The 18,708-nt window shown below is 51.5% G+C and overlaps 6 protein-coding genes across 6 annotated transcripts; 3 read left to right on the top strand and 3 right to left on the bottom strand.

Moving 5' to 3' along the window:
- Window positions 1-1,610: 1,610 nt before the first annotated feature.
- UCRPA7_4681 (putative vacuolar protein-sorting-associated protein 25 protein) lies at window positions 1,611-2,255 on the top strand (the record flags this gene model as incomplete). Its single annotated transcript, XM_007917232.1, has 1 exon — window positions 1,611-2,255. One exon carries the CDS (start codon window positions 1,611-1,613, stop codon window positions 2,253-2,255), a length of 645 nt encoding a protein of 214 aa, XP_007915423.1.
- A 205-nt stretch (window positions 2,256-2,460) lies between these two features.
- Window positions 2,461-5,227, bottom strand: UCRPA7_4680 (putative brct domain-containing protein; the record flags this gene model as incomplete). Its single annotated transcript, XM_007917231.1, has 4 exons — window positions 2,461-3,084; window positions 3,136-4,576; window positions 4,625-5,058; window positions 5,126-5,227. 4 exons carry the CDS (start codon window positions 5,225-5,227, stop codon window positions 2,461-2,463), a joined length of 2,601 nt encoding a protein of 866 aa, XP_007915422.1.
- Window positions 5,228-6,610: 1,383 nt separating this feature from the next.
- UCRPA7_4679 (putative toxin biosynthesis protein) lies at window positions 6,611-8,011 on the top strand (the record flags this gene model as incomplete). The annotated part of the gene is made up of 3 exons (XM_007917230.1): window positions 6,611-6,802; window positions 6,863-7,001; window positions 7,062-8,011. The coding sequence occupies 3 exons, from the start codon at window positions 6,611-6,613 to the stop codon at window positions 8,009-8,011; spliced, it is 1,281 nt and encodes a 426-aa protein (XP_007915421.1).
- A 151-nt stretch (window positions 8,012-8,162) lies between these two features.
- Window positions 8,163-9,377, bottom strand: UCRPA7_4678 (putative trafficking protein particle complex subunit 11 protein; the record flags this gene model as incomplete). Its single annotated transcript, XM_007917229.1, has 1 exon — window positions 8,163-9,377. The coding sequence occupies one exon, from the start codon at window positions 9,375-9,377 to the stop codon at window positions 8,163-8,165; it is 1,215 nt and encodes a 404-aa protein (XP_007915420.1).
- Window positions 9,378-12,721: 3,344 nt separating this feature from the next.
- UCRPA7_4677 (putative rxt2-like protein) lies at window positions 12,722-14,372 on the top strand (the record flags this gene model as incomplete). The annotated part of the gene is made up of 4 exons (XM_007917228.1): window positions 12,722-12,803; window positions 12,872-12,993; window positions 13,054-13,216; window positions 13,270-14,372. The coding sequence occupies 4 exons, from the start codon at window positions 12,722-12,724 to the stop codon at window positions 14,370-14,372; spliced, it is 1,470 nt and encodes a 489-aa protein (XP_007915419.1).
- A 775-nt stretch (window positions 14,373-15,147) lies between these two features.
- UCRPA7_4676 (putative eukaryotic translation initiation factor 2c 3 protein) lies at window positions 15,148-18,056 on the bottom strand (the record flags this gene model as incomplete). Its single annotated transcript, XM_007917227.1, has 5 exons — window positions 15,148-15,452; window positions 15,521-16,700; window positions 16,768-17,006; window positions 17,058-17,964; window positions 18,030-18,056. The coding sequence occupies 5 exons, from the start codon at window positions 18,054-18,056 to the stop codon at window positions 15,148-15,150; spliced, it is 2,658 nt and encodes an 885-aa protein (XP_007915418.1).
- Window positions 18,057-18,708: the final 652 nt, after the last annotated feature.

Genomic DNA, 18,708 nt, shown 5'->3' with positions numbered 1-18,708 from the left:
CAAATTATTTCGCCGTCAAGAAACAGTGAGATAACAATAAGGGACGAGTAAATATCTTCACGGCTTTCATGGCAAGGGAAATCCAGACGATTGCGATAGTGTTATACACGCGTTCTTGATCGTAATTAGGATTCTCTCTTTCTTGCTTGCTTTTGTCATGATATGCAACATCTATGAAGAAAAAGAAATAAAAACAAGGTTGGTAGTATTATACTGCCAGCAAATGAACTCGCCATCATGTTCCGGTTAGTTTCAGTGTCACTGCTAGCTAGAATTCTGACGCGAAACTTCAAAGATCCCGATGGGATAGAGCAGAAAATCAAAGAAAGTCCTATGAGAGGTTTTCAGATCCTTTGTAAAATCCAATCTCTGTCTTAGCACTTCTGTACATTTTTCGGCGACTTGCCTTACGCTGGCGGACTTTCGACATCATGGTCCTGAGATGGTGAAGTCGCACCACCTTTCGAGGAGGCAGCAGATTCGCTCGTTCTGAGACTGGATGCGGATGTCCTTTCCCCTGAAGGTAATTCCGTTGAGGGTGTCATTGTGGAACAACTGGTATTAAAGTTGTTAGCTTGTGAAGATATGATATATTTTTATGGGTAAGACATTTTCGTGGTTTTGGCTTGCATTAGTTTTGTCATCGTTCGCTCTCTTGAACCATGTCGATCTGATTTTTGATGCACTCCACTTTCGTAGCATCAACGAGAGGAAAGCCACGATATCTGACGCACACAATGACACATTTTACACCACGGATAAAGTCGCGTTGAATACCATCCTTCAAACAATGGAGAGAGCTCATCCAGGGATTCGGAAGAGATCCGTCGACAAAATAACATCAACAGCATGTGGGGTACTTCTATGGGTGGTCTTAGTAGTGAGCAGGCTGGGAACCTGTCTTCAAATTACGAGTCTTCAGCAGAAATGGAAAGAGAAATTGATAGCCTATCTTCTGATCTCGAAAGGTTATACGAACATATGTTGAAATCACAAACACAGCAACATCGCCTTTTTGGGCCGAAGTATCTCCAAGTTTCCTTGCGTAATATGGAAATGGGCACCGACCTTTCCTTGCTGCAACTTTCATTTGCAGAAGCCGATGATTATGCAAAACCACTGGAGAGTGAAATCTCAGAGCTTACTCCGGAAGCTGAGATGTGGGCTTGCCGAGCAATGGAGGGCCGCCTACGAAGCGGTTGCTGTAAAATGATTGAAGCACAATCTGTATCTCAAGCTGATCATACCGGGGTATTTTTCTTCAGCCCTTCAAATAAGCAGACCAGCTTTTTTCATCAGACTGTTGTGGAGTTTCTGGAACTGTAAGATATATGGACGAAACTGTAATTATTGACGAAAACTCGCCAATTAATCTATCGATAGCTATCATAAGCTCTGCGCTCGCTGAAGTCAAGGCTGTTCCCCTTGGACGCTGCCATCAGCACGATGCAGTAGTGTGAACTGGGGTGAAAGCTAGAGCTCCAGTACATGTACCACCTCGGGACCCCACCATAGATTTTAACCCCACATACGATGATTGCGTATTGACAAGCCAAGTATTCGAACCTCACTTCACTCCTTCTCAACAACCACGCTCCCGCCCTCGCAACATGGCGTCCACAGCTCCCGCGCCATTCGACTTCCCGCGGGAGTACTTCTTCCCCGCCTTCTTCACTCGCCAGACCAACCTCACAACCCTCCACGCGCAGCTCCTGAAGTGGTCCTCCCTCATCCTCGCCTACTGCAAGCACCACCGCATCTTCAAGCTCTCTCTCTCCTCCTCCGTGCCCGCCTCGTCCGCCACGGTCACCCTCGCCGCAAGCACCACCGCCACCACAAACAACGGCAGCGATGCACCCCCGTCGTCCACGGCCGCCGCCGAAGAGCTCTTCTACAACAAGAAGCTGGACCGCCGGCTCGCGCTCGCCGACGTCCGCGAGGTGATTGACTTCATGCGCAAGGACGGGCGCGCCGAGTACGTCGGAGGGGCGGGCGCGACGGCCGGCGACGTCGTGTGGATCTACTGGCGCACGCCTGAGGAGTGGGCGGCGCTGGTGGAGGCGTGGGTGGACGAGACGGCGCAGAAGGGCACGGTGCTGACCCTGTACGAGCTGACGGAGGGCGAGGCGACGCGAGGCACCGAGTTCCACGGCTTAGACCCTGATCTGCTTCAGAAAGCGCTCAGCATCTTGGTGAAGAGGGGCAAGGCCCAGATCTTTGGCCAGGAGGATTCACAAGGTGTCAAGTTCTTCTGAAATGAATCAGGGTTGCCATTCTCCCTCACGACTATCTATACTACATATCAGAACTCCGACAACCTTAGAGCATGACCAGGGCCCAAAGCAGACAAGACCCTCCTCAACAATAGTGACGCCATGCCGACCAAAACTCCGACGCGTATGATGTGACAGCGCAAAAAGACAGACATATTTGGGACATAGACAGAAGCGCCAGGATGCCTTAAGCCTTCTTAAAATACTCGCTGGCAAGATGTGACTTCTTGAAGACCACTTCCTGCTTCATGGCGACATCTAGCAGCCAGTCACTAGCAACAACCCGAGGCTCCATATTTCCCTGTCTCGCCATGTCCTCGAACTTGGACCAGAGCTGACGTTCCGACGGAGAGCCTGATGTGATCAGATAGACGGGTTCGGGTGGTCCGTCCTCCTCTTCCGGCTTCGTAGGCCGGATAGTCGTCCCACTTCTTGCTCGATACACCTTGAATATGGCACCATTCGCTTCTGCAATGGCTCTGAAGCTGTCTGGGCCGTTCTTGATATCGGCCGTGCAATATACAGGGATATTCCACAACAGTTTGCCCTGATTTGCTCGCGCTCTCTTCACCGACTTCTCCAGGTTGATGCCAAACTTGGACTCGTTGGCTTTGTCCTTCAGTTTGTACTTTTCAATGGCAGGAACCTTGCCGGTGGACAAGCAATCCTCGACGAATGTGGAGTTGATGACCTCTGGGCCTTTTGCGAGACAACGGAGGAATTTGATAGTACGCACTACTTGTGGCGCCGCAAGATAATCACATGGCATATTATCTTGGACGATCTGGATGCCCAGACTGCGAAGTTTGCGCTTGAGACACGGTTAGCATGTAGTCAATAACTAATGAGATAATCAACTTACCCTATCGTTATCCTCTTTATTCCTATCTCCAGTCCATCGCTTGAAACTTGTGAGGCAAATCTTCATTTCTACCGGTGGTAGCGAAGGCTTTTGCCGCTTGGCCGGTCGTCTGGCTTCTTCGGTGTCTTCTGGCTCCTCATGCGCAGGACTGGAGCTTCTATCGGCAGTCCTCTCTTTGTCGATCTGGTCAGCTGCCCGCTTTCCTCCCCAGGGACCATGACCGTCCTTCGCCATTCGCTTTCGTTCCTTCTCATACAATGCAATATCAGGGGCAAGGTCCTGAAGCTTGTGCAACGCCTTATCCTTCGCGCTTCGACTGCCACTGGAGTAGACGGAAGGAGTGTCATTCTCCTTGCCAGTTCGGACATGGCGCCCACGTGCCGGTGTGGCAAGCGGCTTGTTAGGCTTTGGAGGAGCTGGCACGCCGAATTGCTTCGTTGTTTTCTTAGAATACTCCGCATCGTCGTCTCTCAAAACATCAAAGTCTTGATGCTCTTGCCGTCCAATGGCCGCGCCTGCTGCCGGGCCATGGCTGTACGCATTTTCCTGTGCCGCTTCTAGGATCTTCCGTTTCCTCTGTGCCGCAGCATCCAGCTCTTCCTCACCACCGGGATAATACATCTCACGAAGCCTGGACTCGTCGAAGAAGGTTTGTCCGATGATCTCACCGAGGTTGGTGCGAGGAGGAAAGTGTACAAATTTGGGACTTGATACACTTAGGAGCTCGCACTTTGCGTAGCTTTCTTCGATCCAGAGGTGGTTGACCATGTGAATGTTCCAGTCCTGAGCAGCGTCACATTTCTCGCTGTTCTTACGAGCTGTAATCAAATGTGTGTTGTCAGCTTTCATGGTCTTTGTGTATTGCGCTCCGGCGGCGGTAACTAGGTTTTCGAGGTAGATACGAGCTTCGCCTCCGTAGTTGGAGAGAGTGATCTTAAGGTCCTTGAATCCCGGTATTCCCCCTTTAGGAATCGGATAATGCAGAAGACATCTGAGTGGAGACGTCCATTCGTTATGTATGATGAGATAATATATCCAGGCAAGATTGCCGACATCCTTGCCCATTTGTGCGGCCCGAATGTATTGTTCGCCATCGCGATATTGGCAGACGAACCAATCGCAATTTTCGACTTCATCTACTGTTTCTCCGCCGCCCTTCTTGACCAATTCTTCAAGGATATCTCGCAGTCTCTTGGTGATTGCAAGATCCCAAGACAGCATGATCTTTTTGTTTTTGAATACTGTCAGCTTTTCACTAGATCGGGTCTGGCAGTCCGCGGTCACTAGCGTAGTATCGGGACGGGCTGATGTTGCACCTTCTAGATGCTGGCTAGAAGGGATGTCAAGCTGGTCTCCTGGTGCCTTGGTCAAAATCTGAGGATCGGGCAACAGATATGGGCCTTCATCAATCTTCTTCCCCAGCTTGAAGCAGTCGTCGAACCTGTACCAGTCAGATAGAGTTAAGCTGCGGGATGCAATCAAGCCTTACCAATGAGGAAGCACTATTTTACACTTCAAATTCTTTTCAAGGGCCTGCCGACACTTTGGGTGGTCAATTGAGAGGGCGCATATATGTGTGGTCATTCGTCCGAGGTCCTTGGATTCTATGCCTCCCATGGCAAGTGTGGCGCCAATGATGGCCTCTTTGTCGGAGGTGGGGATGTCGGCGCAGGTCAGAATGACGCTGGAGAAGATCATCCTGGGGTCAGGAGAGTAAGGCCGGACCTGTGCCTGCTTTCCCTTGTGGAGTGACGTGGTGACCCACGAAGGGGCGACGACAGGCACCATCATGGCCATAGCCTCGTTGTACTCTGGAAAGTCGATCGAGTTGGAAATGATATGTGTGCAGCGAGCAACCGGGAGGGTGCCGTCGGATCTGCGCTCGACGACTTCGGCACCATATTCTTTCACCATGTCGGCCATCTAGACAATTGTGCTGTTAGTAGACAGCAACATATGTACACGACGACGAGGTGCAACCTAGACCTACCTCGTCTACAATGCTCTGTGCCAGATGCTTGCCAGGCACGAATGCCATGGCACAGAGGCCAAAGAGCGGCGCCTTGGAAGAGGAAGCGGCCTGGTCCGCCATCTTGAGTGCGGACCTCGAGTTTCAACGCAGACAGCAGGTGGAAGCAATGCTGTGGTACAGTTCTACATGAAAATGCTTGCCGGACGATGGAGAGAGGGAGTAACAGTATAATGAGACGCGATTGGGAGAGATCCAAGGCGAGCTGGGGGTTGGCCCAAGTATGAGTATGGTCTCTGAAATGGATGGTCGTGATGTCAAGAAAATCGGTCAGCAGACAGCAGGCAGCAAGAGGCAGCCGCAGACTCGAAGGCGTGCTATGCTGGGCGTCAATCTCAGGCAAGAAAGTAAGTGGGTTGGCGTGGAATAACGTGGAAGATACGGGCGCGGGTGGTGGTGGTGGTAGGGAAATCACGGCCTTGTTTAGGCAGGACGCGCTTTTTGGTGGCGACTTGCACGCCAAAAGTGCATTGAGACGCGACTTCCCCACGCTCATCACCTGACCCGCATCGCATCATTACTGTGGGCATTACTATGCAGTAATTAGCTTACAGAAGCTGGGAAAGCACTTAAAGTCGCCCCGTCCCGCCTCCCCCCAGCCCCGGCCAAGCATTCAGCTTGTCTGCCTGGCTGCCTGCCTACAGCTCCTCAGGGTTCCCAGGTAACGTTAGCCCTTGATAAATCATCCTTCAATCCCCTTGGCTTGGTAGAATGACGGTATGTCTTTCCTGACCATCGAGCTCTCAGAAGAGCTAAGTATGAGAAAAATAAATTATGTGTGAGGAACCCAGGGATTCAATCAAACCATGTAATCCTGGAAAAACTATCACAACCTAAATACCTAGGATTTCTCCTCAGGATAATGTGCAGTGTAGTTTTGTGTTGAGTCCATGTAGGTCTTGAGGCGTAGACAATTCATTGATTGCTACGGGAATAAAATGGACCCGATGCTGATTTGGCATGCGTCTCGACTTTGCATGGTCAGCACTTACACTAAATAACTTTACAAGATCTTTGACCTTATACTGTCAGTAAGACTTCAGATCATCGACTTCACCAGTTGCACAGTTGCGCCAGGTGTTGCGGTAGTAGTAACATTGCGGGTGCCCGAGGTGGATTGATCTCGAGCCTCGGCTCCCGTGTCAATTGCCGGTGCGACCTCAGGATGCGGCGGCTTGTAGAGTCTCCGGCCGGATGATAGTTGCGCGGCCGACTACATCTCCTTTCAACACCATACAACTCTTCCAGCCTGGCGATGTAGATTCTTATCGCTCAAGTTTAAGTGGAAACGGTCATCTTCTCACATAATAGACTCGATAGCAATTCTCACGTCTTTCGCCACGACGGCGCATCCACCGGCGGATCCGTCTTGACAAGCTGCCCGCCCCGCATCGACAGCACTGTGAAACCTGCCGAAGAGGCTCTGTTGTGTGTCGACACCTCACCATGTCCTCCGTATTTGAGGTCCGGGAACATGTCTTTGATGCCCAGCATATCCGAGAGTATGCAAGGGCTACAGCCCATTCCCAGGAAGAAGTTCTGAAAGTGGCCGTCAAGCAATACATCCCTAGAGACAATCTGAATCCAAAGCCAGGAGATATCACGGTCATCGCATCTCACGCCAATGGTTTCGTAAAGGTACTAGCAGTTGTGTCATTTCACTCTTTGCGAGATCAAGCTAGCTAAATATCTGGACAGGAATTATACGAACCCTTATGGGAGGATCTCGTCACAGAAGGCCGGAAGCAAGGTCTAAGATTTCGCGGCTTCTGGATTGCAGATGTCGCATGGCAAGGCCAGAGCGGCATTCTCAATGAATCCAAGCTCGGGAATGACCGTATGTCAAATCGCCTTGTATAGATCATCGTGAACCATACCATTTACAAGATGCATGTAGCCTCCTGGATGGACCACGCCCGGGATCTCCTTCACATGACCAACGTCTTCCGGTCCGAGATGCCCCGGCCCCTGATCGGCGCAGGCCACTCCTTTGGCGGCTGCATCGTGACCAACGTGGCGCTCATGCACCCGCGGCTCTTCACCGCGCTGGTCATGATCGACCCCGTCATCTCCAAGTTCAACACCCCCGGGCCAGTATACGGCTTCCTGTCCATGCGGCCCTCCGCCTTCCGCCGCGACCTGTGGCCCTCGCGCGACGCCGCCGCCGAGGGCATCCGCCGCAACAAGTTCTACGCCACCTGGGACCGCCGCGCCGTCGACGCCCTCGTCCGCCACGGCTTCCGCGACACCCCGACGGCCCTCTACCCAGACGAGAAGGGCAAGGCCACCCTCGCGACGACCAAGCACCACGAGGTCTTCACCTACTACCGGCCGACGCTCCAGGGGCTCAGCGCCGACGGCAAGCGCGTGCTCGACGCGAGCAAACTGGCCGACGTCAACCCCGCCGAGCTGGCCGCGTACCCGGACTACCCCTTCTACAGACCCGAGACGGCGCTGACAACAGAAAAGCTCCCCAACCTGCGACCGCCTGTGATATGGCTGGTAGGAGGCAAGAGTAATGTTTGTGGACCGGAGCAGCGGAAAGAGAAGATGGACCTGACGGGGATCGGCATCGGTGGCAGTGGCGGTGTGAAGTCTGGCAAGGTGAAGATGGTCGTTTTTGAGGAGTATGGTCATCTGGTGGCCATGGAAATCCCATCGAAACTAGCCCAGCATGCCGCCAGCTTCATCGCCCCTGAAATAGAGAGGTGGCGAGAGGAGCAGCAGGAGTACGAGCGCTGGGCACGAAAAGATGACAGGTCGAAGCAAACATTGGATGACGACTGGATAGCGATGATCAACTCTGTAAAAGTTCCAGGTGCTCCGGCACCGAAACCCAAGATATAGGAATATACTGTACAGTAAAGAGCAAGACAAAAGCGTCATGTATGCATGACCTCTCCATGATCTATTGGCCTATCGCATGCATGTCGCTCAGCTATCATGTGTCGTTTCGTGTCTCATTATATAATGTCTGGCAAGCACCTTGCCACCCCCTTTATTGAGACGCTACATCCTGCTTTCCTGGTACATAAACCACAAAACCGTCCTTGTCCAGCTTCATGCCCTCGGTCGGGATTACTCTCAGGACTTTCTGGAAGTATTTATCTCGCACCACTAGGGTTGGCTTGATCCAGGTTTCCTTGACCCAAGCATCCTCCACAAGTGGAAGCAGTCGATAAACAGTAGATCGACGAGAGAGAGGCAAGAGATGCATAGTCGTCTGCTTGGAGCCAGAAAAGGCAAACTCTTCACTGGGGTCCATCGTCAGGCCAAATGTGAGGAAGTGATTTGATGGGTTCTCGATCGTGATTTGCAGCAGGACAAGCCTCGGGTCATTCATCGTGTAAGAGACAGATGCCAATACGCGTGGCTCAGAGCCGAAGATATTCAATCGGGGCACTGGCAAGATGGTCCTGTTGATGACCTCTTCTTCCCCCAGGCGAGTCCATTTGATTAGGAAAGTCACGTCAAGGCTGACAGGATTTCGGTCATCTAGGCTAGACTTCTGTGCCACTACTTCGAATTCCGCATCCTGAATCTTACTAGGGCTGACCAATATGCCTTCTGCAGGAGTCTTCTCTCGTTTGGTGACGTGGCAGCGGACACCATGAGCAGGTGCGACATCGATATCCAGGTCTGTAACCTTGAGGTCGTCTGAAGCGAAAGAGGCATAGTGTGTGGCGAGGCGCCATGCTTGGGACAAACCTCGAGGTTGCTGTGAAGCATGACTGTCATTGTCGAAGCCTTGCACGCCCTCGTAATCGAACAGACTTGGCCAAGCATCCGTATGTAGGCTCGGGAAAAGATCATAGTTCGCCTCAAAGGGGCTTGCAATGTCGAGGTGAAACTCTGAAGTTTGAACGATTGGCGTAGCTGGGTCTGTGACAAGGTTGTAGTGCGCCTTTAGTGTCAATGTGTATGCGCTCGTTCGTTCCAGTGGTGTCAAGAAAATATTTACACGATTTGACTCAGAACTCTTGAGGACATCGAGTGGGATAGCCAGCAGCTTCGACTCGTCGCCATCTGCGAGCGCTCGGCTCTCGTCCTTATCAGAGACCTTCACTCTGAAGTTTGGTGGATCTTCACCTAGTACAACAATGTCAAGTTTGACCTGAGCATCCGCATCTTCCTCGTTGACAATATCGAAAGCAAGCTCGATAAGCTCGTTAGTGTAATATTGACCTCTTAGGTTTAATGGCTTGATCTCCATCTTCGGCGGCCGAGGCAAAATCCGAATTGAGTGCGGATGCGTCCTTGCAATCCGTTTTCTAGATGACGAGGAAGCAAACCATATATTCGCCGTCCCAGAGGTGGCAACTTGTATAGTGTGCTCCAGTGTAAAGGCATCGTTGTCTACAACAAATGTAAGTGAAATGGCTCTGGCATCACCAGCCTCTCTCAAAGGTATGGCCATATTCAATACGATAGTTTGCCCCGGGGCCAAGGCCAAGTCTCCATAGCCCTTTAAAGTGCCGGAGCTCTCACCAGTCTCATCAGTAGACTCCGAACCTTCTTCCTTCAGACTCACTGACTGAAGCAGCACATGACCGCGTGCTAAAGAAGATCCATGCTGACTCGAATCATGTTCTATACTTATAGGCTTTATGCTTCCGCCAAAGTCGATGCTCAGTCGCTGGAAGACGACTTCAGCCGAATCTGAGAATGCATTTGAGGATATAGAAAGTTGCGCCTGAGCTGTCTGGCCGGCTTTGCCTTCTTCATGTCGGAATAGAAACGACGTCGAGAGGAAGGACGGTACCAGATCATCTGTTGTCTTGATGTATTGCTTGGAGATATTTAAACCGTCAAGAGACTTGGATAGGTCATACTGCCAGTTCTGACGCCTTGTGAATTCTGCGCCATTAAGTTAGGGCCGACTTGAGACAAATATCAAGTATAGATAAGACCTACGTTTATTAAGGAGAACCCAATCAATGGGCACGACGATGTCAGCTTGTGCAGTAAATGCTGCCGCTGCCCTCAGAGTCCATGCGAGGTCTTCAATAATATCCAACCACCCCTCCGCCCGTAGCGAGCCGTCTTCCCAGAGCGGACGCAGAAGTTGAAGCACACCTTGCCAGTCCTTGACCGAAGCATATTCTCTTGCGCACTCCATGGACAACTCGGCTGCCAGACGACGCTGACCCCTTTCAGTAAAACGGGACTCAGCTGCCGTAAGATATTTAAGAATCATTTGGGAGTGATTTACGCCAGATTGGCCAACCAAAGGAAGTTCTTCATATGGTTCTGGGCACATATACGTGTCATATGTGAAAGCCTTGCTAGCAACTTGTGATGCAGGAGACATACTAGGAGGTCGTCTGTCATCCTCCGGAATTGCACGTGCAAAGTGTCGACGGGCAAATGTATGACGAGCGGCCGACCGATACCAATAGCCTGTGTGATGTAGAAGCTCCCATGGTTGAAGACGCTCGCCCATAACAAGTTTCTCTGGTGGCATAAAGAGCAGAGTGTTTGAGGCCTCAAAGTTGTTAATGCCCATCTTCTCAACCAGATCAGCCATTACGATAGCCCAGCGTGCTTCCCAGGCTTTCCAGCCATAATTATTCGTTCCACGGCCTCTCCTATCCAGGAAGTCAGCTATACGCTCGCGGTGAGATTGCCAACGCCTCACGGCTGCCGTATACTGATCATTCCATAAAAGACAGCGTATGCAACGGATGGTGATGATATCAGAAAGAAGTCTAGCCTCATTCCACCTTAGACTCCAGCTTGGAATGACCTCAAGGATCTCAGCGCTGAGTAATGTTTCGTAAGCTTGCTCATATGACCTCAATGCGACATCCATTTCTTGTCTATACTCGGCAAAGATGGCCGACTTGAAATCATATCGGACGTTCCAGCCAAAAAGGGATAGTGTCTGTGATGTGCCTGAGGTGGGTGGAACAGTTGGTTGCGGTACCACTCCACGGCCTCTCTTCTTCCTTGCATGCCTGCCTAGGTCACGGTAGTACTCTAGGGCCTGCCCATAGATAGTCACCAATGCATTATCAGATATCCTTTCCAGATCTTCTTGTGAACTGTGGGTTGGAATGGAGAAGAACGACTTCGGGTCCAAGCCTGCTCCCTTCCGAATGTTATCCAATCGCTCTTGTACGCCTTCAGCCGACGGCGAGGTCTGATCCACGAGTATAATTACAGCTAGACGGGATTTATAGCCGGACTGTAACAACGCGTTTCGGATGCCACCTATATCAGTCTTAATCTTGTTATCATGAAGCGTAGACAGAGTAGGGTCCGTCGTCAGGCTATACAAGTATACAAAGACACTCGGTATAAGCTCCTGGTGCTTTTTGAGCCATCTGATGTCAACTAGGCCGTCGGGATAGAGATGACATGCAGGGCTCAAAGGTGAGAAGGGAGAATGTAAGATAGGTGGGGACTCTGGAGGATCGAAGTTTTCAGGAAGTCTCGCTCGTCTCGAGGGAAGAAGGTAGCTCTGTCGCTAATTATCAGCATCCACAACCTCGAACCTCAGATCGAACTTACTCTTCCAGCGGTCCTCACTCGAAACCTATATTTTCTTGCAGCGTCCGAATGTTTTATATACTGGATCAGTGGAGATGCTTGTTCGGTCTCGACTGGTGGTGGCTCTGAGCGAAGAAGTATGGCCTCCTCTTTCAAATCAAAGTCCAGAGTAGGTTCATCAACAAACTCTGCAGGAGCTCCAAGGATCGTGAGGAGTGGGACATTATGGTCCAGGCTCAAAGGCGGGTATTCGTCCATGACGGCGAGTTTGTTAAAGCTGGCATTGAGCAGTAGCGAGGCTGATACGCTTGAATCGAACCTTCGTTCAGCTCTTTCTGGAGAGAACAACGATCTATGATACAGTCAGCAATCCAAAGCCCAACAGTCTCAACTAGAACTGTATGCATTTTGACTGACCAGAGCCCCATTGCTTGGCCACCCCTGACTTCTCTACGCTTTACAAGGCCTCGCAGTTGGACTCGGCCACACTTCAACACTCGCAAAGATCCATAAACACTGTGCTTAAAACATGGTCATCTAAAAAGCAGTCAGATTGATGTTCGAGTGTTTATTTCGTGCGAGCAAGATCACGGAAATGCAGCTTAGCTACCTGAGCATGGGCCTCGCAGGTGGGATGAGCTCCGATTAGATGAGCTCCCGTCGCGGGCAAGCGGTGAGACGTGGCAGAACCTCGAGGCCTGGCGTCACTCTCAAGCCACAGCAACTTTTCGGTCCAACCCTTGGAAGGCCTAAAGCATGTGCCGGGGGTTGCCGCAACAGTGCAGCCTCGCCAGTCACTCGCCCGCCTTGTCTTCTGCAACCAGACTTCCCCCAGCTCTCCGCCCACTCCCTCACACTTTATGTTCCAATTGCGAGAGTACGCCTAAAGTCGCTGGAAACGTTCGGTCGCGCGTGTCGGATCTGATTCATTCTTCTTACTATTGACGTATCCAATTCCTCTTCGTTAGATCAACGCCGTCGCAGGCGTTGAAGGGCCGCCAGCAACGCCCGCCCTCTTTTGCCCATCACCGTCACCGTCAACCAAACCACCACAGTCTCGACACGATGTCGACCTCTAGGGAGCAGCAAATTCTCATAGCCGAGACGATCAGGGCTATGAAGAAGGCTGTTAAAAGGAAAGCCTACGGTAATTATTGACATACGACCCTTGCTAGACACCGCGCGCGCATACTGATCAGCCACTCCCGCCTGTAGAATCCGACTCCGACTCGTCGATTGAATACACCACAAACCGCGGTCACAAGTTGAAGAAGAGAGCGCGCTTCGTCCGCGAAGGCAAACTTGGACCCCCGACTGGCCCTGCTGTATACAAAGAGGTCCGTCATGAATGCCGACACTCTTACCAATTCACGCCCTCGCTGACGCCAAAGATCTAGGTCGTTGAACACGCTGGCTATCAGCGCGCAATTATAAGCCGAAACCCTCCTCTTATCGACGAAGACGGCTACGACATTGACAGCGCAGACGATGAAGAGCAAGTCCAGGAGGCGATTGCCTCTGCTGCAGAGGTGGACCCATACTCGTCTATCCACCTTGAAAGTGCGTTCCCCTTCGAAGTTGGCTGTCTATCAGGTCTTCTAACTTGGATTCAGGCCTACTTGCCCCTCTGACGGCCGTTACCGACCTGCCACATCATCCCACAATGTCCCGACCGTTCACGTCGAAATCCCTGACCGATCTAGCCGTACAAGGACGAAACCTCATGTACAAGGAGAACGCTGCGCTCTGGAAGGTCAGACCACTCCTTACGAGGCTGACAGGAGACCACACTTGGGTCAATTGCGAGAAGATGCTAGGGCCAAGCGACTTTGATTACTTCTCCGACGACTTCACAGCAAGGCTACTCCACCAAGGGACAAATGGCTCGACAGAGGACGAGATCGAGAGGATAGTAACCCCAAAGGCCAACGGAGGCTCTGGAACAATAAACGGCAGCAATGGCGACAAGCCTAGCACTTCAGATGTGGATCATGATCAGGAGACAGAGGCCGCACAGGATGTTTCAATGTCCGACGCCCCTGTACCAGAGATCGATCCTGTAGAGACGAACAAGAGTAAGGACGAGTCAAGCAGTATAGACGGAGACAAGACAGCGCAAGATGCAGATGCTGACAAAGAAGACGTACCGAAACCAAAAGATGAGCCAAACGGTGAAGCGTCAAATGAGAAGAGAGACGAGACAGTCAAAGAGGCTGAAAAGGACATTGAGAAAGGCGGCGGTGACGTCGAGATGACAGATGGAGTTACCGTTGATGAGCCGCCCAAGTCCACTTCAGATCCCAACGATGCTCACAGCCGGGCAATGTCTGCGACTCCTGCTGCCTCAGACGAGTCCTTCATCCACCCCATCTTCCTTGCCCCTGCATCAGCCCATCCGGATCGAGACAACGGGCTCCCAGACCAGGAGGCCGAGGATGTCCGAAGGCTTCTTCAGCTCTACATTCAAAAGCAGGAGGAGGTCTGTCGCGGAACTAAGAAGCTCTATGAGGGGCTTCTCAAAGCAGATCGATTACGGAAGACGGTTCTCTCATGGTCGAAGGCTGAGGCACATATCGGTCCCGGCCGAGACATGTCTGATGGCGAGGACTGGTACGACAAAGAAGAATGGGGCCTCACGGACGACCTTAAGAAGGGACAAGACGAAGAGGAGGAAGACACGACTCAAACACAGAAGAAGACTCGCAATAGGAAGTAGAGTGTGCCTTTTTAACTGCATTGGCATGTTCGGTTCCATGTAGCTTGACAAGCTACTTCTAGTTGTTCGGATGACCAGTTTAGATTTTCAATGATACACCCAATTCGACCTGACACTTTTCTCTAGAATGACTATCACTTGTAGAACGAATGGTGTGTCAGTGCTGGAACCTTGGGTGGGTGGGAGCCTGACATGTCTGCTATCGTGATCAGGCTCTTGTCGACACTTACTGTATGACTCCTCACAATGACTGTGGTCATACTACCCTACACTGGCACCGACCTTTGAGTCAGAGGAAGAAATGCCTTTCAATTTGATAACGCTAAGATCATCGTTGGGGTATAACTGTGCATGCTCACTAAGACGCCTACCAATTGACTAAAGTATCACTTCACCCCTGAAACATGTCCCTGATGCCACACGACCTTGCAGCATGCATCCTGCCTGAGACTTTCAAAGTGACCCTCAACCTGTAGAGTGAAAATGCACGCAAGTGAATAGAATAGGGGTGGGAAGAAGAAAATCAAGAAAACAACGCTCGCTGGTTCCTGTCCTTGTGAGTAGCCTCTTGTCATAACCTCATAAAATACATACAGTTACCCCTATCATCCTGGCTTTCAAGACGTATACGGCAGGCGGTATGGTACGGCAGAATGCCGACCCAGACCTAGCGCCATAGCCACTCGGCCATTTGGTACTTCTGCATACCCGCTTAATAGCAGGGATCCGGAGGTACTCACGGACCATCCCACGAACATCCCATCGATGTGTCCGCTTAGATGTAGTACATCGAGTCCCTGAGGTTCGCATGCACCTGGCGGTTCACAATCACCGCGCGTTGCTGAGCGGTCATGGCGTTGGCGGGAGCGTCGAACAGCGCAGCCATGTGGACTCGAGCTCGGGTGCAGACGATGTCCGCGTAGTAGGCCGGAGGACAGATGCTGACTGCCTTGGTGGCCCGCCCGAACAGGTAGCTCATATGGTGCACGAGCTGCTCCAGAATGTCAGCCGCCCTGAGGCCCACGCTGTCTCGGAAGATCTCGTCAAGGAGGACAACGTATCGTGCGGGCTTGGCAGTTCCTGGAGGGCTGTATGTTAGCTTATCGGAGTTGCATGCTTGTCTCCTAGGGAAAAGGGGGGAAACTTACCTTGGATGGCGCTGTGAGACGTCAAGAAGAACTCCCAGTATTTGGCCTGAGTAACACCGCGGTCGACAACCGTACCATTCGTGATGTTGCGCGACCTTCCCATATGGTCGGTGGTAGTTGGGTAGAAGCGTGTGTGATGCCTCTTCACCGACACAATGATAGAAATGCGAGGCTTCTGCATGTCCTTATACTTCAAATCGATGGCCTTGCGGATTTTAGGCAGCTCGTTGTCCAAAACTTGCTTGAATTGGCCCTCAGAGACGCCATCTCTGAATATCAGGATCTCTTGGGGGAGCCGCTGCCTATTGTGCTTCTGCCACAAATCAAGACGTGACACAAACGCTTGCACCAACTTGTCATCCAGCATTTCCGTCTTTCCCCGCTGGTTCCAATAGGTACACGGCCACTGACCTAGGTGTCCGTCAATGCTGGCAACCAGGCCAACTTGACTGGGCAAGTCCCCCCCATCGGTCGGCAGGTTTGTGGGGTGAATGACATCGTATCCCACCACCATCACAGTGCCGGAGGTGATTCTGCCCAGCGCTGCAGTGCTCTGCAGGCTGTGATTCACACCACCTGTCTTCAAGTTGAACTTGAGAGCCAGATTCGAGAAAGTGCTAAGGTTGTAAGGTTTGTTGCTCTCTGGCCTGTGATCGCTCTTGAGCAATGTCTTCTTCACGATGCACACAGTGTGAAAGCCGAACTCGATATCGGCCAAGTATTTGACCGCGTTATAGACAGCAGACTCCTGGTCTGGAAGGACGACCAATGCAATATCTGGCAACATGTTGCTATCCTTGGCCTTCTGCAGTTGTTCCTGAAGAGGTGTGAGAGCATCATCCAAATGATTGCCCTGAATGACAACCTTCATAGCATCTGGGTGGAGCGCATCTGGGTGCAGGTTGACCTTCATGTTTTTGATCATGAATCTCATGCACTCGGCGGTGATTCTCTTTGCCTTGTTGTTGTCGAATTCATCTGGGAGCTGATATCGAGTAATGTGAATCCATGTCCACTTCTTCTTTTGTGGCCCTGGGGTAATGACCTCGACATTGTTCATGTTCCAGGAGCCTTCACGTGGCGTGACCTGCTTGCCGTCATTGTACTTGATAGCCGGCGCGGTCAACTCGCGGCCCGGGACAGTGATAAGCCGAGGATTCACTGTGAGGCCAAAGTTTTGCTGAATAGTGTTAGATAATCAGCAGGCTACAGATGCTATGGTCACGACATGTAATTCTGAAACTTACCAGAACTGGATTTGAGTCAAGCCTGAGCACCTGTCTACCAACCGTAGAAATTGATGTCGCGTTGGCAAAAGGTGAGCGACATGCAAACCGGATCATGTCTTGAGCCTGATCGGCCAAAAGCCTGCTCCGAGAGGGTTGTCCGGGGATGATCTCGCAGAACTCTGCCGGATAGAAGCTCGGCTTCGTCGTCGTGCCTGTGTTGATTACCGGAAGGTGATCAATCAGCTTCTGACCGTATCCTATGGAAAGATCAGTACGAGTTCAGATTAGAGGAGATGAAGGCACAGTACGCTTCAAGTAATAGTCCTTCACCGACACAAATTGGTTCCATTGCAAGCCAGGAGGGGGCGTCTGGGAAGAGTTCCTCTGCACTTCGAGCAAGAATTGAACGTCTCCAGGTCCGCCATAGTCCTTGAAGACCTTGAACTTTCGTGGCTGGCCATCATTCGGCGTCCTTTGTGCGAAACCCGTAATGGTCTTCTCTACTTCGGTATATTTACCGTTCATGTCGGAATACATTCGGCATTTGATGCGTGCTCGGTTGAGTGATGTCATCACCGTTGCCAAGGTCCGTGGATGAAGTCCAAACCTCTCAAGTAGCGTTTGCAGGTTTCCCGCAGGTCGAAAGATACCATGCGTGACATTGACGTTCAGCAGAATGCGGTCTGTTGCAGCTCGTACGCTTTGGAAGTAACCTCGAATGATCTGAAGCACTCTTGGGTTTCCAATGGCTTCCCTCTGGCTCTCCAGATTCAGGGGGAAGTGGCTTCCCCTACCAACAGAGGCAACAGCCCTATCAGTTCTAGCACTGTGGGCTAAGATCACTCCCAGAGCACCAATAAGATCCTCAAAACGAGAATACGAATTGTCGTCGGAAACTGTGACGTTCTGCTGCGAGAGAAATTCGACGAGACCATTTGTCAAGAGTATGGTCGGTCCATCAAAAGTCACCCGATAGAGGAAGGAATCTCTGCCTGGTTCTGCGTAGTTCTTCTCCACAAAACCATTGGGCACGTTTAGTGGTTTCAATGAGATTACTTGGCTCTTGTACTCTGTTGCGTACGGGATCCCTCTGCTGACTTCCTCGAGGACTGACCTGATGATCTCCTCTCGGCTTCGTCCAAACACCTTCTCCCTCTCGGGGTCCGTGTTTCCCTGAATCACACGGGTGACTTCGACGATATACTTGTGCAATGCCTGTAAGCCATTGTGCGTTACAGAGAAGTAGTTTGCCCACAACGTGACCGCTTTCCCCTGCGTACCGAAAGATGGGCGGAGTGGGAGAGCATTGCCTGTATTCTTGAGCTGCCTCTTGTCAAGGCTGAGTTTAGCTGTCTCTGTAGTCACCTGCTGGAGACTGAAACTGTTTTCGGTAGTCGTGACAGAATTATCATAGCTTGGGATCCCATTGGCACTTTGCCTGTATAAGTTTAGTAAGTGTAACTAAATTCAGCGTCATTTTGGTGCAACAAACCCAAAGAATTCCTCTTCACCAGAAAATCTATCAGCTCCCTGCCCAAAGCTAGATCCGCCACGGCCGCGATATGACTGTGATGTACCACGCGGCGAGTCAGAGCTACCTCGGTCTCCGCGATAAGATCCGCCTCTGGGAGCAAATTGACCGGCAGTGGCGTTGGAACCAACGTTTGACTGATATTGCTGGCCACCACGAAAACCACCGCGGGAATCACCACGAGAGGCACCTCGCGAATCACCGCGAGCGCCGCCCCGTCCCCCTCTCGCGTCTCCTTGACCGCGAGATCCAGAGCCATAGCCACCCCTATTCTGCTGCTGGCTCTGACCTCCGCGGGTCTCGGATCTTCCTCTTCCTCTGTCGCCGCTAGGACCTGATCCACCCCGGTTCTGGTAACCAGACATGGTGTTGGTTGAAGTATCTAGACGTCGATGTTCCAAAATAAATTGGTATGTAAGTTGAGATGT

Source organism: Phaeoacremonium minimum, assembly GCF_000392275.1.
Source record: "Phaeoacremonium minimum UCRPA7 unplaced genomic scaffold PA7_03_scaffold_359, whole genome shotgun sequence".
NCBI lineage: Eukaryota > Fungi > Ascomycota > Sordariomycetes > Togniniales > Togniniaceae > Phaeoacremonium > Phaeoacremonium minimum.
This window is presented reverse-complemented; position numbering and strand designations above follow the sequence as displayed.